The sequence below is a fragment of the Pipistrellus hanaki genome (genome assembly GCF_964339955.1).
Source record: "Pipistrellus hanaki genome assembly, chromosome: 13".
NCBI lineage: Eukaryota > Metazoa > Chordata > Mammalia > Chiroptera > Vespertilionidae > Pipistrellus > Pipistrellus hanaki.
Window position 1 is genome coordinate 56,617,338 of NC_140515.1, and position 16,158 is coordinate 56,633,495.

Sequence of the window (16,158 nt, forward strand, 5' to 3'; positions counted from 1 at the left end):
TATTTAGAAATAACTCTAAAGGCTCCAGACAAAAATACAGGCCCCGTTCTGTTCCTCCTCATCCTGGTCCTCCGTGTTAAATGTTGGGCTGTAGAGCCCCCGGCGGGGAGGCTGAGGGCAGGGCTGCCTGGGGAGGTGGCTGCTCCCCCGGGGATGTGGTCTCAGCCACAGTGCGGTGCAGGTGGAAATACAGCGGTTGCCGCAGGTGGACTTTATATTAACCGAACACTGTCCGGCGGCGTCACACAAATGTCACCAGGTAATTACCTCGGTGACATTTGGGGACATTAGCAGATGAGCAATAGACAGAGTGCCTCATGTCCTTTACAGGCAGTGCTGCAGGGCCTGGGATGGCCCTGTGCAATTCAGGTAATTCTCTCTGCTGAGGGGGGTGGAGCAGGAGGCGGGCTGCCATGCACCCACCCTACCCTGCAGCACCCCCACCCCCACCCCTGCAGCACTTCCCAACCCTACAGGGGACCCACTGGGGCCCAGGGACTAATGCTCAGGGAAAGGGCCTGTTGTCTTTACCGTGAACTCACTATGTACTCACTATGAGACTTCATGAATGGAACACATGGCAGAGTCCACCTTGTGGAATTACTTCAGCTCTCAGCAGCGTGTGGATTGATAACTGGTCTGTTCCCCTGCAGGTCTATGTCCCTCAGACCCTCCTCCACACATGGAGGTTCCCGTTATGGAGGCCATTTGGGGCTGCCCTTGTTTCTGAAAAATGTATACACACTTTGAACAATTACAGAGGCAGTGTCTAATAAATTACATTTCATTTCCAACTGGAATAGAATCAGCTGTCAACATGTGCATACATTTTTTGGTAACACCCTGCATGTATGTGAATATATATATTCAGAAATAGATAAGCATGCACATGTACATATGTGTATGCATGTGGTCATACACATGTGATGGTAGATGGAGGAAATAAAGCAGAATCCACATGAATAAAACACCTTGGTCCCAGACAGCGGCCAAGTTCTCTGGCGAAAGTCCTCCCAGAGCCCTCTCCGCCCCTTAGCTGGGTTTCAAACATGTATATTCAAGGTGAGGTGTGTTTTCAATCCAGTCTCTTGCCCACAGTCTTCACAGAAAGGAAAACAAAACCCCTCACATGCAGAAAGAAATGCTAAAGGCCTCGTGGGCTCTGATCACTGTAGAATATCTTAACTTTTCATGAGAAATGCAAAGCCAGTTCAACATGACCCTGATGATATGGTGATAAAGTGCGTTTTTATCTGAAAGAGAAATTAAGACCCAGGAGAATTTTAAAAATAACACCTAAAAGTACATTTGGAAACTGGAAAGTCTCTGATAATCGTGGAGTGGGTAACGCCTATCTAAATATAAATGGAAATGCTAGGTGGCTTCTAACTTTAAAAATATATATTTTATTGATTTTTTACAGAGAAAAATGGAGGGAGAGAGAGTAAGACACCCATGAGAGAGAATCAGCTGTCTCCTGCACACCCCCCACTGAAGATGTGCCAGCAACCCCAGTACATGCACTTGACCGGAATCCAACCTGAGACTCCTGAGTCCTCAGCAGGCTGACACTCCATCCACTGAGCAAAACCAATTAGGGCTTAACTTTTTTTTTTTTTAATATATTTTATTGATTTTTTACAGAGAGGAAGGTAGAGGAATAAAGAGCTAGAAACATCGATGAGAGAGAAACATCGATCAGCTGCCTCCTGCACACCCTTCACCGGGGATGTGCCCACAACCAAGGTACATGCCCTTGACCAGAATCGAACCCAGGACCTTTCAGTCAGCAGATCAACGCTCTATCCACTGAGCTAAACCGGTTTCGGCTTTTTTTTTTTTTTTAAATTATTTATTTATTTATTTATTTATTTATTTTTGTACATCAGGACCAAAGAAGCTACATGAAGTAGGCAAAGGAATATTTTTTCTTGAGTTTCCTATGTAAAAGAAAGTTGGAAATAAGTATCACTTTTTCACTCTCCTTTTGGAAAAAGCACCAAGCAACATGGTAATGAATTTAATATTCCAATGCCTCCTAATGTAATAATAAGGTGACCCCCGACTGGTATCATTTCCAGGAGAAAGCTTTGTCTTTGCTTTTAAGAATAATTCACTTCTCAAACAAATGGACTTAGAGCAGCAGCGTGGCTGAATTACAGTGAGCCGCTATTATATTTATTTTTGAAATCAACAGGGAAGTAGATCACCCAACGCTTTATCTTCGTTTTTCCTTCATCATCACCACTGGGCATCTATTTATGTGCCTCATCGGAAATGATACTCTTTCAAACCCCAGGCCTTTTCTCACCTCCCACCTCTACTTACATTCAGCAGGACCTAATCTTTTGGGTCTATTTGAATAAAATTGCACTTTCACGCCGCACAGGCTGAGCGAGGTGGGAGAGGAGGTTGCTGGGAGGTGAGGGGTCTGTTCCATCCAGATCCCATGTGTGGAGCTGAGAGAGAAACACAAAGCAGATCCCTTGTTGATGACTCCATACTGCTGGACACACGCTATGGAAGTAGGAGCGTGGCCCTTAGAGAGTTTGCTGCTGAGAATGGGCTGGGAATGACAGCAAAAGTCTCATTTGCTCCAAAGAATCCAATGACATCTCTTCTGGGGTTTACTACCCATAGACAGTCAATGTTACTTCCCTAAAGAGCAAATGAGAATCCAGGGCTTGGATGTACCTATAAATCGTGAAGAGGTTTGGGTGGCAAGCTCTGGAAGGGTTAACCGCGGCTTAAGGTGTTAAGGTCTGCACTGTCCTTGCCAAGTAGCATCAGCCTGAGAGAGGATGACAAGACAGATCAACAGACAGCAACACCGGTCCAGAGACAGGATGTGGCTGCCACCCAGAGGCCCTCCCTGCCACCCTCCTCAGGTTCCACTCCCATCATCCTCCTGTCCACTCTCTGGACCTGTACATTTATAATAAACACTGCCTTTTTAAAAAATTTGTTAATCCTCACCCGAGCATATATTTTCCATTGATTTTTAGGGAGAATGGAAGAGAGAGGGAAAGACAGAGAGAAACGCATCGATTGGATGCCTTCAATAGGAGCCCAGACCAGGGCCCAGGCTGGGGAGGAGCCTGAAACCAAGATACAAGCCCTTGACCGGAATCAAAACTGGGACCCTTCGGTCTGCAGGCTGACACTCTATCCCCCAAGCCTAACCCGCTAGGGCGATACTGCCTTTTTAAATTTTACATGAGCAATACAAGATATGTGCCTTCAAGTCTGGCTTTGTAGCCAACAGTATTTCTGAGATTCATTCATGCTGTTATAGGTGACTTTAGTTCATTCAGTCCCATTTTATATCATATTTTATTATACTATAGAATATACTGTAATTTATTATACATTATACTATATAATTTATGAATGACTTATACTGTCAATGGAAGCTGAGATGGCTTGTAGAGACAAGGATGAATGTTAATCTCACATATGTCTCTTGGAACATTTATGCACACATTTCTCCGTTGCATGTACTGGAGAATAGAATTACGAGCTACTTGGGAATACATGCTAGTATCTACAACTTTAGAAGGTAATACTGATTGCTGTCCATAGTGATTTTATTAATTTATTCTTTTACCAGCAATGTTTTCTGGGTAATTCTGCTATTATGAATCTTATTGAAATGTTAGCATTTTGAGAGGATATATAAGAGTATCTCATTTTAGTGGGATTTATGTTTCCTAATAACTAATAAAATAGAGCCCCTTCCTATAGGTGTCCTGGCTCCTTGCAAGCCCTTCCTCACTTTAAAAAGAACATTGAGATCATTTTTTCCCCAGAGGAAGTGCAGATGCAATCTACAGTTCCAAACTCTAACTTGGCCATTCTCCTATCCATTCCCACAGGCCAATCATGCATGTTTATTGATCACTGACTATGTGCCAGACACATGTGGAAGCAGGAAGCAAAGTACAGTCTATTTTCTGCAAGTGCACATCTGCTCAAATATAACTGCAGGCACTTTTTAAAAAAAGCACAACAAATGTACTGGAATAAAAACCAAGCAAACTCCATTGCAATAAAGAACAAGGAGAAATGTGGTTGAGCGATAGTTTTCCAACAGTGATCGCAGGCAGAAATACAGTTTTACCAGGCAATCTTTCTGCTCCTGACATTGGGAAATGCAAATGAGAAAGAGACCAGGTCCACAGACCTGATTTAACAAGTCAATTGCAGGGAGGTCCCCCCTCCCCTTTTTTAGAATCACCCACTTGAGAGGCCTACCTTCCGTGCATATTAATGAGCTGTTTTGCATAAACCAACTCTGTTTTTATGAATGGAGATTATAGAACCCTCATGGAGTTCTTCCAGCAAGCCCATCCATAAGCGCTCCTGGAGTCCTTGTTACTAGGGTTTTCTCCCTGGAGCCCAAAGGATTTATTTTAATTATTCCTTCAGTTTTAAGCAAAAGTAGGAAATGTAAACAGCTGGGCCCGGGACCGGGCTTGTGCCAGGTGCCTCTCGGCTTTTTGGAAGGCTCTCTGCTTCCGCCTTTGTACTGTTCTCACTGTTCATTTAGAAAGTAATCCCAGTGATTTCATTAAAAAGGATAGGGAACGAGGCCGAGTCAACATCAGGATTTGTGACATTACTTCTTGGCAAGTCTGGCTGACCGAGGGCCCTGACTATGGCTATTAACATAGACATGGATATTAATGAAGTTAATCCCTGTCCAGTAAGCCCAGCATTGGGTAGTGCGCGCACAGTGGTTCTGACTCATCCACAGGTGCCCAGCTTTGAGAGCCTTGCCCCTCTGGAGTGTCCCAGGGGCAGGTGTCCCTCAAGCATCTCCTCTGCTTCTATGACTTCCCTGCATTGTTCCAAATAATTGGCTGGTAATGGATTTTGTGAGATGTCATTGGATGGTGTCACTACATATTCCTTTACTCATTTGACCAATCATATCCTTAGAATAGATATTAGGAAATTGAGTTGCTTAAAAAAATAGTTTTTACATTTTAAATGTGAATGTTTTCTTTGTGTTACTACATAAATATGAAATATATATATTTCAGAGAGAAGAAGGGAGAGGGAGAAAGAGATAGAAACATCAATGATGAGAATCATGATCAGCTGCGTCCTGCATACCCTCTACTGGGGATCGAGTTGCAACTCAGGGATTGAGCTCACAACCTGTCTCCATGCTCAATCACGGAGCCACATCGGCCAGGCCAGAAAGCCCACTTTTCAACCAAAGGCAGACTTGCAACATGGCAGCCCAGCCTAGACCTTAGCAGTTTCTGGTTCTTCTTGTCCCTGTGACTAGGTCAGATGCTGAGGTCTCAAAGGCAGACATTGGGACCCAATGGGGTGTCTGAAGGGAAACAGTGAAGGGATGGTGCCTGTGAGTCTGTCCCATCCATTCCGTTTTGTCCAGATGTGGCTTGGTGTGCGCCCCTCTGCATTTCCCACCCCAGCCTATCCCAAACCCCTATCTGCAGGCAATGTTGGGAAAGCAGTATCTGCGATTGACATATTGTTAACCACAGAGCAAGTTCTGGTCCCAGAGCTGATACGTTCTGATGGATCAAGTTTAATATTTTGAAAGGAGGCAAAAAGAGAGGCTATTATTCCAACTCCTTTATCTACAGCGTGGGCGAAGTTCCTTTTATCTCCCCGACTCTCCTGGTAGCGTGTGACCGAGATCCCAGTAAATCATCAGAAGCAGTAGTCAGGGTCCCGGGGATGCTTGGCCGGTGCTGCTGGCTCTTCTGGGGCCAGAGGGAAGGGAGTGGAGGTTGTGGAAGTGTCAACGCTCAGCAATAAAATAAGGGTTTCATTGAACAGAAAGTAATGAAATCAGCAGGGTTATTTCCCTGTCGCTCCTGTAATGCAGGTACATCTCTCCTTGGAGGTGTCACAGAGCGTGTGTGTGCGGTGGCCGGGCCCTGGGTGCATGGTTATGTGGGAGCAATCAGAAGAGGACTCAAAAACACCTTTAATAAAAAGTGTCCGTGGAAACAGCTCAGCTTTTGAAATAAAAATAATTTCATTTGTTCCCAGGGTTTAGATCTGTGAAAACTCAACTTTCTCGACTTTTCCCCTTGTTCTGCCCTTCTCATACCATGGGCTCCGGAGGATTCACAGGCCAGCTGGATTCCGGTCCCTCTGCTCATGGCCACTGATCCGGGTGGAAGGGGACCTTCAGTTCCCGCTCAGAGCCCCTCCTGGTCTGTGTCATGCATCCATTGGGCTGGCGTGATTGAGGGCTAGCCTGCAGGGGTGTTGGTGACCGGGTGGAACAGGGTCAGCAAATCTGTTCTGGAAAAAGCTGCCACCTAGGAAGATCTTGGATTGGCAGGCAGGCCAAGGTCACCACTGCCATAAGGTGAAAGCAACCACACATACACTAATAGGTGTCACCATCCTTTCTAATAAAGAGGGGATATGCTAATTAACCCTCATACCATTGCAAAGATGGCAGTGCCCACAGCCAATAAGAAGGAAATATGTGTCCCACCCTCAAAGATGGCGGTGCCCACAGCCAATAAGGAGGGAATATGCTAATCAACTGTACTAACCTCAAAGATGGTGGCGCCCACAGCCAATAAGGAGGGAATATGCTAATTGACTATCACACCCTCAAAGATGGCAGCACTCAGTCCCTTCAGCCCCTCCTAGGCTGCACACCTGCCTCTGGAGTCCCCCAGTCCCTTCAGCCCCCCAGCCACTTAGGGCCCGCCCAAGGCGAAGGCAAGCCTCAGATGGTGATAACCAGGTCGGGCCGAGGCTTGCACTGCCAGCAGTGGCAGCAGCAGAGATGTGATGGGGCGTTGCCTTGCCCTGTTCGCCAGGTCCATGTCCCTGACCAGATTCTTGGCATCTTACACCATCCCCTTTTGCTGTGCAGGGTACTAGCACTTTCTCAACCACTAAAATCTTCTCCTGTCGGTCAAACACAGGCCATAGCTCTGCATGGGACCTGCGTGCTGAAGGTGACCAGGGTTCCTTTGTCCTAGGGACTCAGCACAGCGTTGGATGTTGAGCCTTCTTCAGAAAGACCCAGGAAGGGGACATGGTATTCTGCCGGTAGGAAGCAGAAGGAGGGCTGAAAAAAAATCTTAGAGCTTAAAATGAGACTCCAGGTCCTCAAAGTAACAGATAATTGAAATTGCTTTTGAGGCTCAGAGAGAGAAAACTGAGCACCGTCTCTGGTTTGGGGGCAGCTCCTGGGGTGTGCGTCTTGGGTGAAGCTCTGGTTAAGAGCCTCTTGTCTAGCCTGGTGGTTCAGCAAATGCCCCCAAGGGCCTCAGCGTTCAGAATGAAACTCTGTTTCCTGTGCTTAGAAGCTGTGGGAACTGGGGCACACCCACCCATTTCTGAGGGCAGCAACCAGCGCTGGAGGCACGGGGCCTCTTTGAAGAGGAAAGTGGGGGTGGAGGGGTTTTTTGCTTTCCCTGCTTCTACAAGAAAGGATGGTATTGGGGATGTAGAAGATGTGGGGTGGGGAGGAGGGGGGTTCTCAGATCTGAATGACAGGGGAGGGGCTGGAGTGAGGGAGCCCTGCATATTTAATATTGGGTTTGAAGTGTTCAGGCAGCACCTTACTGAATCGGTAAGACTGATAGAGCCACAAATACAACAACATTTTGTGTGTTTGTGTGTTGTGTGTTGTGTGTGTGTGTGTGTGTGTGTGTGTGTGTGTGTGTCTTGCAGGGAGAGTCTCTGTAGGTTGGTCAAGTTGAGAGATGAGGCCCAGTGGTTGAGCATTGACCTATGAACCAGGGGGTCATAGTTCCATTCCTGGTCAGGGCACATGCCCGGGTTATTGGCTCAGTCCCCAGTAGGGAGCGTGCAGGAGGCAGCTGATCAATGATTCTTTGTCATCATTGATTTTCTATCTCTGGCTCCCTCTCCCTTCTTCTCATAATTTTTTTTTTTTTAACTTAAGAGACTACCTTGTCCACACAGATGCCAGGTTGCAGGATAAACTGAGAAACACACCTGGAGAGGGAAAACCAGGGGTTTGGGGGAATGAGGAGATCAGAAACAGAGCTATTTCTAAAGCCTAAAAATGCAGCATTCCTGGTGCAGGGAGCTCTGAAAGGGCCCTGAGTTCCTGCATTTTTGTTTGTTCCTCCGGACACTGGGTGACAGCTGGAGCAGCTTTCTCTGGTGCGGCCGGAGGGCTTGGCGGCAGCTGGACTGGCTGCGAGCTCCGACCCAGATGCGGCTTTCCACTCCGCCTGCCCTGACCTGCAGCGGCTGTGGTCCTCCCTCAGGCAGCTGCTGGTCCTCGGGAGCCGCGGTCTCTCCTGCTGGATGGATGTGACAGTGGCACCTGAGTCCCGGCGTCGCCCTGAGGATGAAAGGAGCTCCTCAGGAGTGTCTGGCACAGAGTGGTTATTCTTGATCTTGTAAGAAAAGATTTAAAACATAAGTAAAGCCATTCAAACCTGGCAAACAGAGGAAGGGCCGGTGAGCAGGGTGCAGATTTGCACAGCTCAAGAGTCCCGTGTCCTCCTTGGCACGGGCACACTTCCTACCCCGGCTGCTGGGCGGCCACCCTCTGGGTTTGGGCCAGTGAACTGGGTCCCCGAGCCTTCCTCCCGGCTTACGGGCCGGTGCCTCCTTCTGGTGTCAGGCTGGCGCCAAGCCATCCTCCCATGTGGTCCTCAGGCTTTCGCAGCGAACACTCAGTCTCCGTCCTCGGATGATGCTGAGACTCATTCCCACACGTGGCGGTTGTGGAAATGGTTTTGCCTTACCACCGGCCACCGCAGTCCGCAGCGGTGCTTGGGCTTCGTGTTAAGGCCGTTTCCGTGGCCCCCGCCCCGCCCCTGCACCTCGGTGGTGCCAGGAGAGAGCAGATGGCCCGGTGATTCTGAACGGAGCGTTTTATGGGCCCTCGCCAGGCACGTCCTCTGGTTTTTGGAGAGAAGCCCCGTTTGTGACTACACTTTTGCTTCTGCTCCGGCCAAAGGCTTCCCCCCAAACCAGAGAGAAAACCAAGGGTGCCCTCAGCCCTGGTCATCGGGTGGCTGAACAAGGGCCCCCTGGGCCATCGGGGACGTGGACAGCACTGCGGGGCCTGCACCTGAGCACAAGGCCAGCCTGCAGGCCGCCTGGGGGTGATGGGAATTTTCCCACCGATGGGAGAGTTTGAGACCATCTCCGCAATGAGCTCACCCTCAGCTGTATTCTCTTAGCCGAAAAGGGACAGAACAAAAATAGAAACTAGTGCTTCCCTCTGGCCTGACCTTTGTAGAAAGCAAATCTACAGTCCTTAGCCCAGCCAGTTTGGCTCAGGGGTGGAGCACTGAGTATGAAACAGGAGGTCACGGTTCGATTCCCGGTCAGGGCTCATGCCCCGGTTGTGGGCTCAATCCCCAGTGTGGAGCGTGCAGGAGGCAGCCGATCCATGATTCTCTCTCCTCATGGATGTTTCTATCTCTCTCCCTCCCCCTTCCTCTATTATATCAGTATATATATATTTTATATTTAGAGTGCTTAACGCTGTACAGAGCAAAGGAAATTTCATCGGATGCCCCGGTGGCAGCCCACCTCAGTGGCCCTCGCCTCAGAATGATCTGAATGACAGTGTGTTTCCTGCTGGCAGGGGAGGGGGGAGGGGCGGGGAGCTGAAAACCAGGTCGGACACTTAAAATAGATCTTGTTCGCAGCACATCCACAGGAAACGGCCCCTCCCAGAGGCAATGCGAAATTATGTCTTGTCTATGTTCTGTGTGCCATTAAACAGCTTTGAAATCTGAATTATTAACGAAAACCTGCAAACTAGCCCCATTTCGAATGGCTGTTTGACAGATCACAGGCCTGCGGGACTCTGGAGAGAAGCAGTTTCCTTGTATGGAGCGAATAGAAACCCCACGGCAACCCTCAGCGGCACGGAGAGGGGAGGTGCAGGTGGATGCTGTTCCGGTGGAAGTGGGCACGATGCATGGTGGCATCAGTGGTGCCATCGAAACTCCCGGCTTCCGATGAGCAGGGAGCATGATGGACGTGACTGGGCGTGGGCACCATGTCCAGGGAAGGTCCCTGCACAGCTTCTTTGTTTCCTAGGATCACCCAATTGCTCATTGCTCCTCGGGGACAGTTTTTGGTCTTGTGGCCATTAAGAAGGAATGACAATTTCATGGAGCCTTCCCGTGATGAGAGTAAGAAAGAAGACATTACTATTCCTCCCTGGTATTAGTACTACTAGACATGGAAACCAGAGTTCAGTGTGTTGGATTTTTTATTTTAAATACAGTTTGTTTGCCCAGTTCTTATTGGGTGACATTTGAAGGGATGGAGACCCAAGTCACAGAGGACTCCTAGGTTACGGCAGCAGTTCCGGCCACAGTGCTGTTGGAGGTGGGCTTACTTAGCGTCCTCTGGCCAAGGAGAAAGGGGTGTGTTGGGTTAGAAATCCTCTGTAAGACACACACAAGGAAGGCCTGGTCCTCAGTTAGGGGGACCCAAGTGGCAATGGTGAAGAGCAGGTGGGACTGCGGGGAGCGTAGGTGAGGGGAATGGATTCCCTCTGGTCAAGTACGTTTATTATTAAAAGTATAATACATGTAAGAGTTATTCAATTCACAAAATCAGAACTACTGCATCTATTTCACCAAACTCTTACTTCTTAAATACATTCTCGTGGATTTCAGAGAAAAAGGGAAAGGGAGAGACAGAGAGAAACATTAATGATGAGAGAGAATCAGGATTGGCTGCCTCCTGCACACCACCTAGAGATGGAGCCTGCAACCCAGGTATGTGCCCTGACCTGGAAGAGAACCATGATCTCCTGGTTCATAGGTGGATGCTCAACCACTGAGCCACACTGGCCAGACCAACTCTTTTATTTTCCATGAATAGAAAGCAAAGTGTACAGAAAGAACACTTACTTGGGAAATAATATTTTAAGAGAGACAAACAGTGTGGGTTCTTCCAATGGAATCACTCACCTACAAAATGTCTTATTGGAACTGAAGTGTGCTGTTTTGCCTGTATCTGTGGATTTGTGCATCTGAGGTTCGTATCAGTTAGAGAAAAATATAATGACTGGGTATGCCATAATCAAAGCTGCTATCGCGTATTGAGGTATGGAGTACTGACTCTATTCCCTGCTGATTCCAGATAAAATTAAACATTTTAATCCCCATAACAGCTCTGCTAAGCAGGTCTACTTATTTGCACCTCCAGTCTCCTCAAATGACCCACCCAACACTCCTGCTGGTTTCACTGAGAAATTTGAAACTAGTGCAAAATACGATGCCATCCACCCAGCATGCGCCTCAGTGGTCCATGGTGTATCAGCAGGGACAGCTTTTGTCTGGGTTTCTCCTTCCTCACAAAGCAGCCTCCCAGGGGCACTGCTCACCACTTTCCTGGGCTTTAAAGGACACCCCCCACGTCTGGTCCTGGATCATCATGTCCTTCCCTTGACCATGTGGAGCACCCTCACCCCCCAAACCCCTGTTCTTCCTCCCAAGTCTCACCTCCTTCCCGCTGGGCTCCTGGCTGCCGGGGAGAATGGAGTGAACAGATAATGAGTGAAGTCATTATCCACGTGTTTCTTGTTGACTCTTCAATCAGAGCACTTAACTTGATCATCAACGAAATCTGCTGGTCCGTCAACGAGGAGCATTCATTAGTTATGTTAATGATAAAAATAGTTTAAGATTCTTCCTTATAATGCTTTTTTCTGTCTTTCTACAGGATAACTAATTCTAATGTGTTCTTTCTTTTCCAAGATATCGAAGACTTTGAGACCAAAACGAGAAGTGCGGTGTCCGTCCGAGAAGGCCAAGGCGTGGTGCTCCTCTGCGGGCCACCCCCACACTTCGGAGGTACGGCGGGGTGACCGGGGTCCCACCGTCCATTTGGCCACGTCAGGTCCTGGAGCCTGATGTGGTAGCCCTTCCTCAAACCAAAGGGACTATAACCGGACAGTCAATGGGTCTGCGCTGCCTGTCCTACTGGAGCCAGTTCAGCAGAGACAGGGTTGAATCCTATATGAGTGTTTATTGCAGTCCTGCCGGCAGCATGGGAGAACAGCAGGTCACCCACAAACATCTGCTCTGCCTCTCCCCATAAGCCAGCTGCTTACATTGGGTAGAAGGACAGAGATTACTTGGGGAAGTAGGCAAAGCATAGGCCACATGGGCAGTTTACAGGTCATGGGGCTGGGGATTTGCAAAGACCTACAGGTATGCAAAGGCTGGGGGCCTCCAAAGGGCTGGTAGCTGTGGTTTCTGCAACAAGATTGTTAATCTTTCCATGGAAACAGGCAGCTCCCTGATGGGGAGGACAGGCTGCATTTCCAGGTGAGCTCCGGGTCCCTGCCAGCCAGGTGAGAATGTGGCTTCTTCAATCAGAACAAAACAACCCCATTCACAGAGCACGATTGATATTTCTTACAATTATAGCTGGCCCCCAGTATTCTATTTCTGCCCCTACCAGAACCTTGACTCCTTTCAACTTCCTTCTCCCGCATCCAAACAGTCCTCATCCGAATCTGTCCTTTAAACATAACGATTTAAGCAGCCACTCAGCCAATCGGTCCTTAAGAGGCAGCAGGAGCCCAGTGGGAGCAGGGAGCCTCGCTGTGATCTGCTGCCTGTCCCCCGCCCCACAGGGACCATTACGCCCCCCTCTTCAGGCTCAGCTCTCCCCGCGGTAGAGCAGGTTCTGTAACTGGCATCGCCCTGGCAGCGCTGTTGCAAATGGTAAGTGAGCTCACGGGCGCCAGTTGATTAGTGCAAGGACCAGCGCTTCCTTCAAGACTGGAAGCTGGGGTGGTTAAGTCATGTTGCTTAGTGGGCTCCCTGGAGAAGCTCATCCCCACAGTCCTTCTGGCCACATCACAGTCGCTGCTGGGAGAGGAGCTTTCCCCGCCACTGGCAGCCCGAGTTGGATGGCACCGACTCCGAGCATCTTCCAGCGACGGCGCTGAAGCAGGACATGCCAGTCTCTATCTGGAAGGGATCCCAGCGACCTAAGCCACCCACTGATTCTGCCTCTGCCGGGCTTGCATTTTCTCAAACTCTACACGACGTGGTAGATTCTCAAGCCCCAGTGAGCCCGGAGGAGGCGTGTAAAGATGCCCCGGGGCCACCTCACTCGGACAGCCCGGGTCGTGCTGAGGGTGTGAGTTGGTGCAAGAACAGCAGCGAGTCCTCACAGCACGGCTACCAACACTGCCCAGGCACGACCTCCTGGCATTCCCACTGCCGCCTCAGGAGACGGGGAGACTTCTTGTTCTGCAGATGAGAATCCCGAGGCAGAGGGGGGGGCAGGTACCTGTTCCAAGGTCACGGCGCGGCTGGTGGGCAGTGAGGCCAAGTGTTTGATCCACCTGCCCGGCTCCAGCCCCAGCAGGTCCCCGCCACCTGCCTCTGACCACGTGCCTGGCCAACAGCGGGTTCACTCTGGAACAGATGGGGCCGATATTTAAAATGAAATGAAGGCAACCCTCCCCCCACTATGAAACCAAATCGTATTGTGTTTCTTTAAAATCTTGAAGCGATTCCCCCATCATTTCCATTCTTAAGGGAGTCTAATGGAATGTAGATATAAAAGGGAGAGGAAATTAATTACAACTTGACAGTGTTTTAATTCAATATTATCACTGAGTCGTGCGGCAGTCCACTCACCGGAAATATCACGGGACGCGTACAATGTCTTTAAGGCTGTCTGGGGTGAAATAACATTATTCCAGAGCACGCGGAACCCGGATGGCACTGCTCTCTAACCGCAGGAGAACGTTTCCCAGGACCATAGTCTAAGGTGACAGGACACGGACATCACATCTGTTCCTCACATCTGTCTCCCAGGTCTCTTTGGGCTCTGACTCTGGCCAGAGTCTTGGAGGAATTGAAGATTATTTTCAACTTTGTTTAAAGGAGAATAGGCATGTAAGCTGTGCGTAAGTCAATGTCACCGTTTAAAAAGGCAGCCCAGCCAGAGGCCTCCCCTCCCACCTCGTCCCCCAGGATGTTAGAGAACATGTTAACCTTGGAAGCAGGCCAAGCTTCCTAGGTACGGCGCCCTCTCGCAAAGCCGTGAGACCAAACCTCAGACCTGCCCAGATGACCTTAGAAGAAGGCTGAGAGCTGAGTGGCTGAGCCCTGGGCATGCAGCTGATGGCAAGCTTGCCCGGTACCAGATGCCACCGTGTCCTCTGTGAGGCGGGAGCGGACTTCACACGTACATGATGTTAGCCTCACCGGGAACTGAAGGAGTTTCAGCCACGACTCAGGGACAGCCCTGGGCTTTCTGGTGTTGTGAAGGCAGGGAGCTTGGACTGTGTAGAGCTCTCCCAGTCAGAACTGAGGGGGAGTGACAGACACCTTTTGACCCAACTATACAAGTAGTCATCATTTCCTTAGCGGGAGAAAGTCGTCTTCTTCTTCTTCTTCTTCTTCTTCTTCTTCTTCTTCTTCTTCTTCTTCTTCTTCTTCATCATCAAAATAGCTGCCAATGGTTCCCATGAGCAAGCTCTAGAAGCTCATTGCTTTTACTTCCTCATTCCACTATTCCAATGGTTCATAATTATTAAGTTTAAATGAGGAAACTGAGACTCGATGAACCAAGGACATCGTTTTTCAGTCCTTAAATAAGGCAAGATTACAACCCGGGCTTTCTGACGTCAAGCGATGCCGGGGGCTGGGAGAGGCGCCGTCTCGCACATAGACCTTATTGCTCATCCCAGCTCACACCTCCAGACTCGCCGAGAGCCCGGGGGTGTCTGTCAGTGACTCATTTCAAACACCGCCTTATCCTTCCTTTCCCTTTCTCACCGCTGTGGAAAAGGGAGCTGTGCCAAGAAAGGCTTCGAGAAGGAAGAGAAACATGTCCACTGGATCACCAGAGCCCAGGCTTTCTCCACACGCCACACTGTTGACCACTAGGGGGTGGTAACCCTGCAGTGGGGGCTGCCCTGAACCTGTGGGCCCTCAGCAGCCTCTCTGGCCACTACCCACTCGATGTCCTAGCCACTCCCAGTCTCCAGAGCAGGAGTGAGAGATGTTAAAAACATTGCTGAGTATTTCCTGGTGGAAACCTCACCCCTGCTGGAAGCACCTGTCAGAGACCCCTCACATCACTGGAGTGACCTCCCCAGAGCAAGGGCCTGCCTTCCAGGACCCAGGACCGGCCTCTTCCTCCTCAGGTCGGAGGTTCCCAGCAGCTCCCAGGATCTGGCTGAGTTGTCCTTCCTGCCCAGTAGGACCAGCCAGCACCCAAACGGGCCTCTGGAACCTGGACTCGGAGGCCTTGGCCTTAACCGCAGGCCCCTCTGGACCGCACAGCGCTGTCTCCACTGCGGCCAGGAGGCCGTGCCTCACAGCGGTGAAGCCCAGGAGTTACTGCCCAGCAGTAACCACGGAACAAATGGGGACTCCGATCGAAGTGGTCGTAAAGGTGCGGCCGTTTCCGGGTTTAGCACCGACATTAATGACTTCAGACCAGAAGAGGAATTCTTTCTCTCGGATCAGGTCTTTGCCCACTGAGCTAGCATCGCCGTGATGGACCGCCAAGAGCCTGTCATGCCTAACCCCAGAGCAATGCACAAGGTTTGCGGTACAGTACATTCATTCTGGAATATTCCAAAGGGAGGGGGCGCGGGTTCCGCTGAATCCAATCACTGTGCCTCCGAGTGTTGACTCGCTTATTTTCTGCAGCAAGGAGCAGGCCACGGGGCCAGCGCTTCTCGTTCTTGGTTGCTTTTGCCCGCCATGCTCCCTCGCTAATAAAAACCGTGTCCCCGGTAATGGGTATAATTGCACATATCTTGTGTGTTTGCGTTTTAAATATCACAGTACAAGATATAAGGCTGTACAGGATGTCAAAACACCCTGGTGCTCGGGAAAACAGGATCTGTGCATGCTTGAGAGAGCAGCCAGGGAGGGGCCGCAACTGCCTCCTGCGGAGCTGCCATTTCAAAGCATAGCATTGTGGAGGCGGTTGTGGGGGACTCTGCACTGATCACCAACAGGCTCCACTGCCACTGCTGAGTCACCCCTGGCCAGGCCCGGGGCCGTTAATAACAGAGGGATGGCGAGGATGGGGGGGTGGGGGAGGGGAAATATTTAAAAATGCAACCGTTTCAAATAAAGTGGCTCATGAATTATGCATTTAATTAAGGAAAGCCAAATGGGAAGGGTTTTAAACTTCCAATTTGCAGAG

At 49.7% G+C, this 16,158-nt stretch overlaps 1 protein-coding gene across 1 annotated transcript in view; it reads left to right on the forward strand.

The window, feature by feature from the left end:
• CNTN6 (contactin 6) overlaps positions 1 to 16,158 on the forward strand; it is a 156,782-nt gene that overhangs the window by 70,497 nt on the left and 70,127 nt on the right. Inside the window, exon 5 of the mRNA XM_084902268.1 lies at positions 11,724 to 11,819. Within this exon, the coding sequence (XP_084758394.1) occupies positions 11,724 to 11,819 (96 nt within the window). The remainder of the gene's footprint in view (positions 1 to 11,723; positions 11,820 to 16,158) is intronic.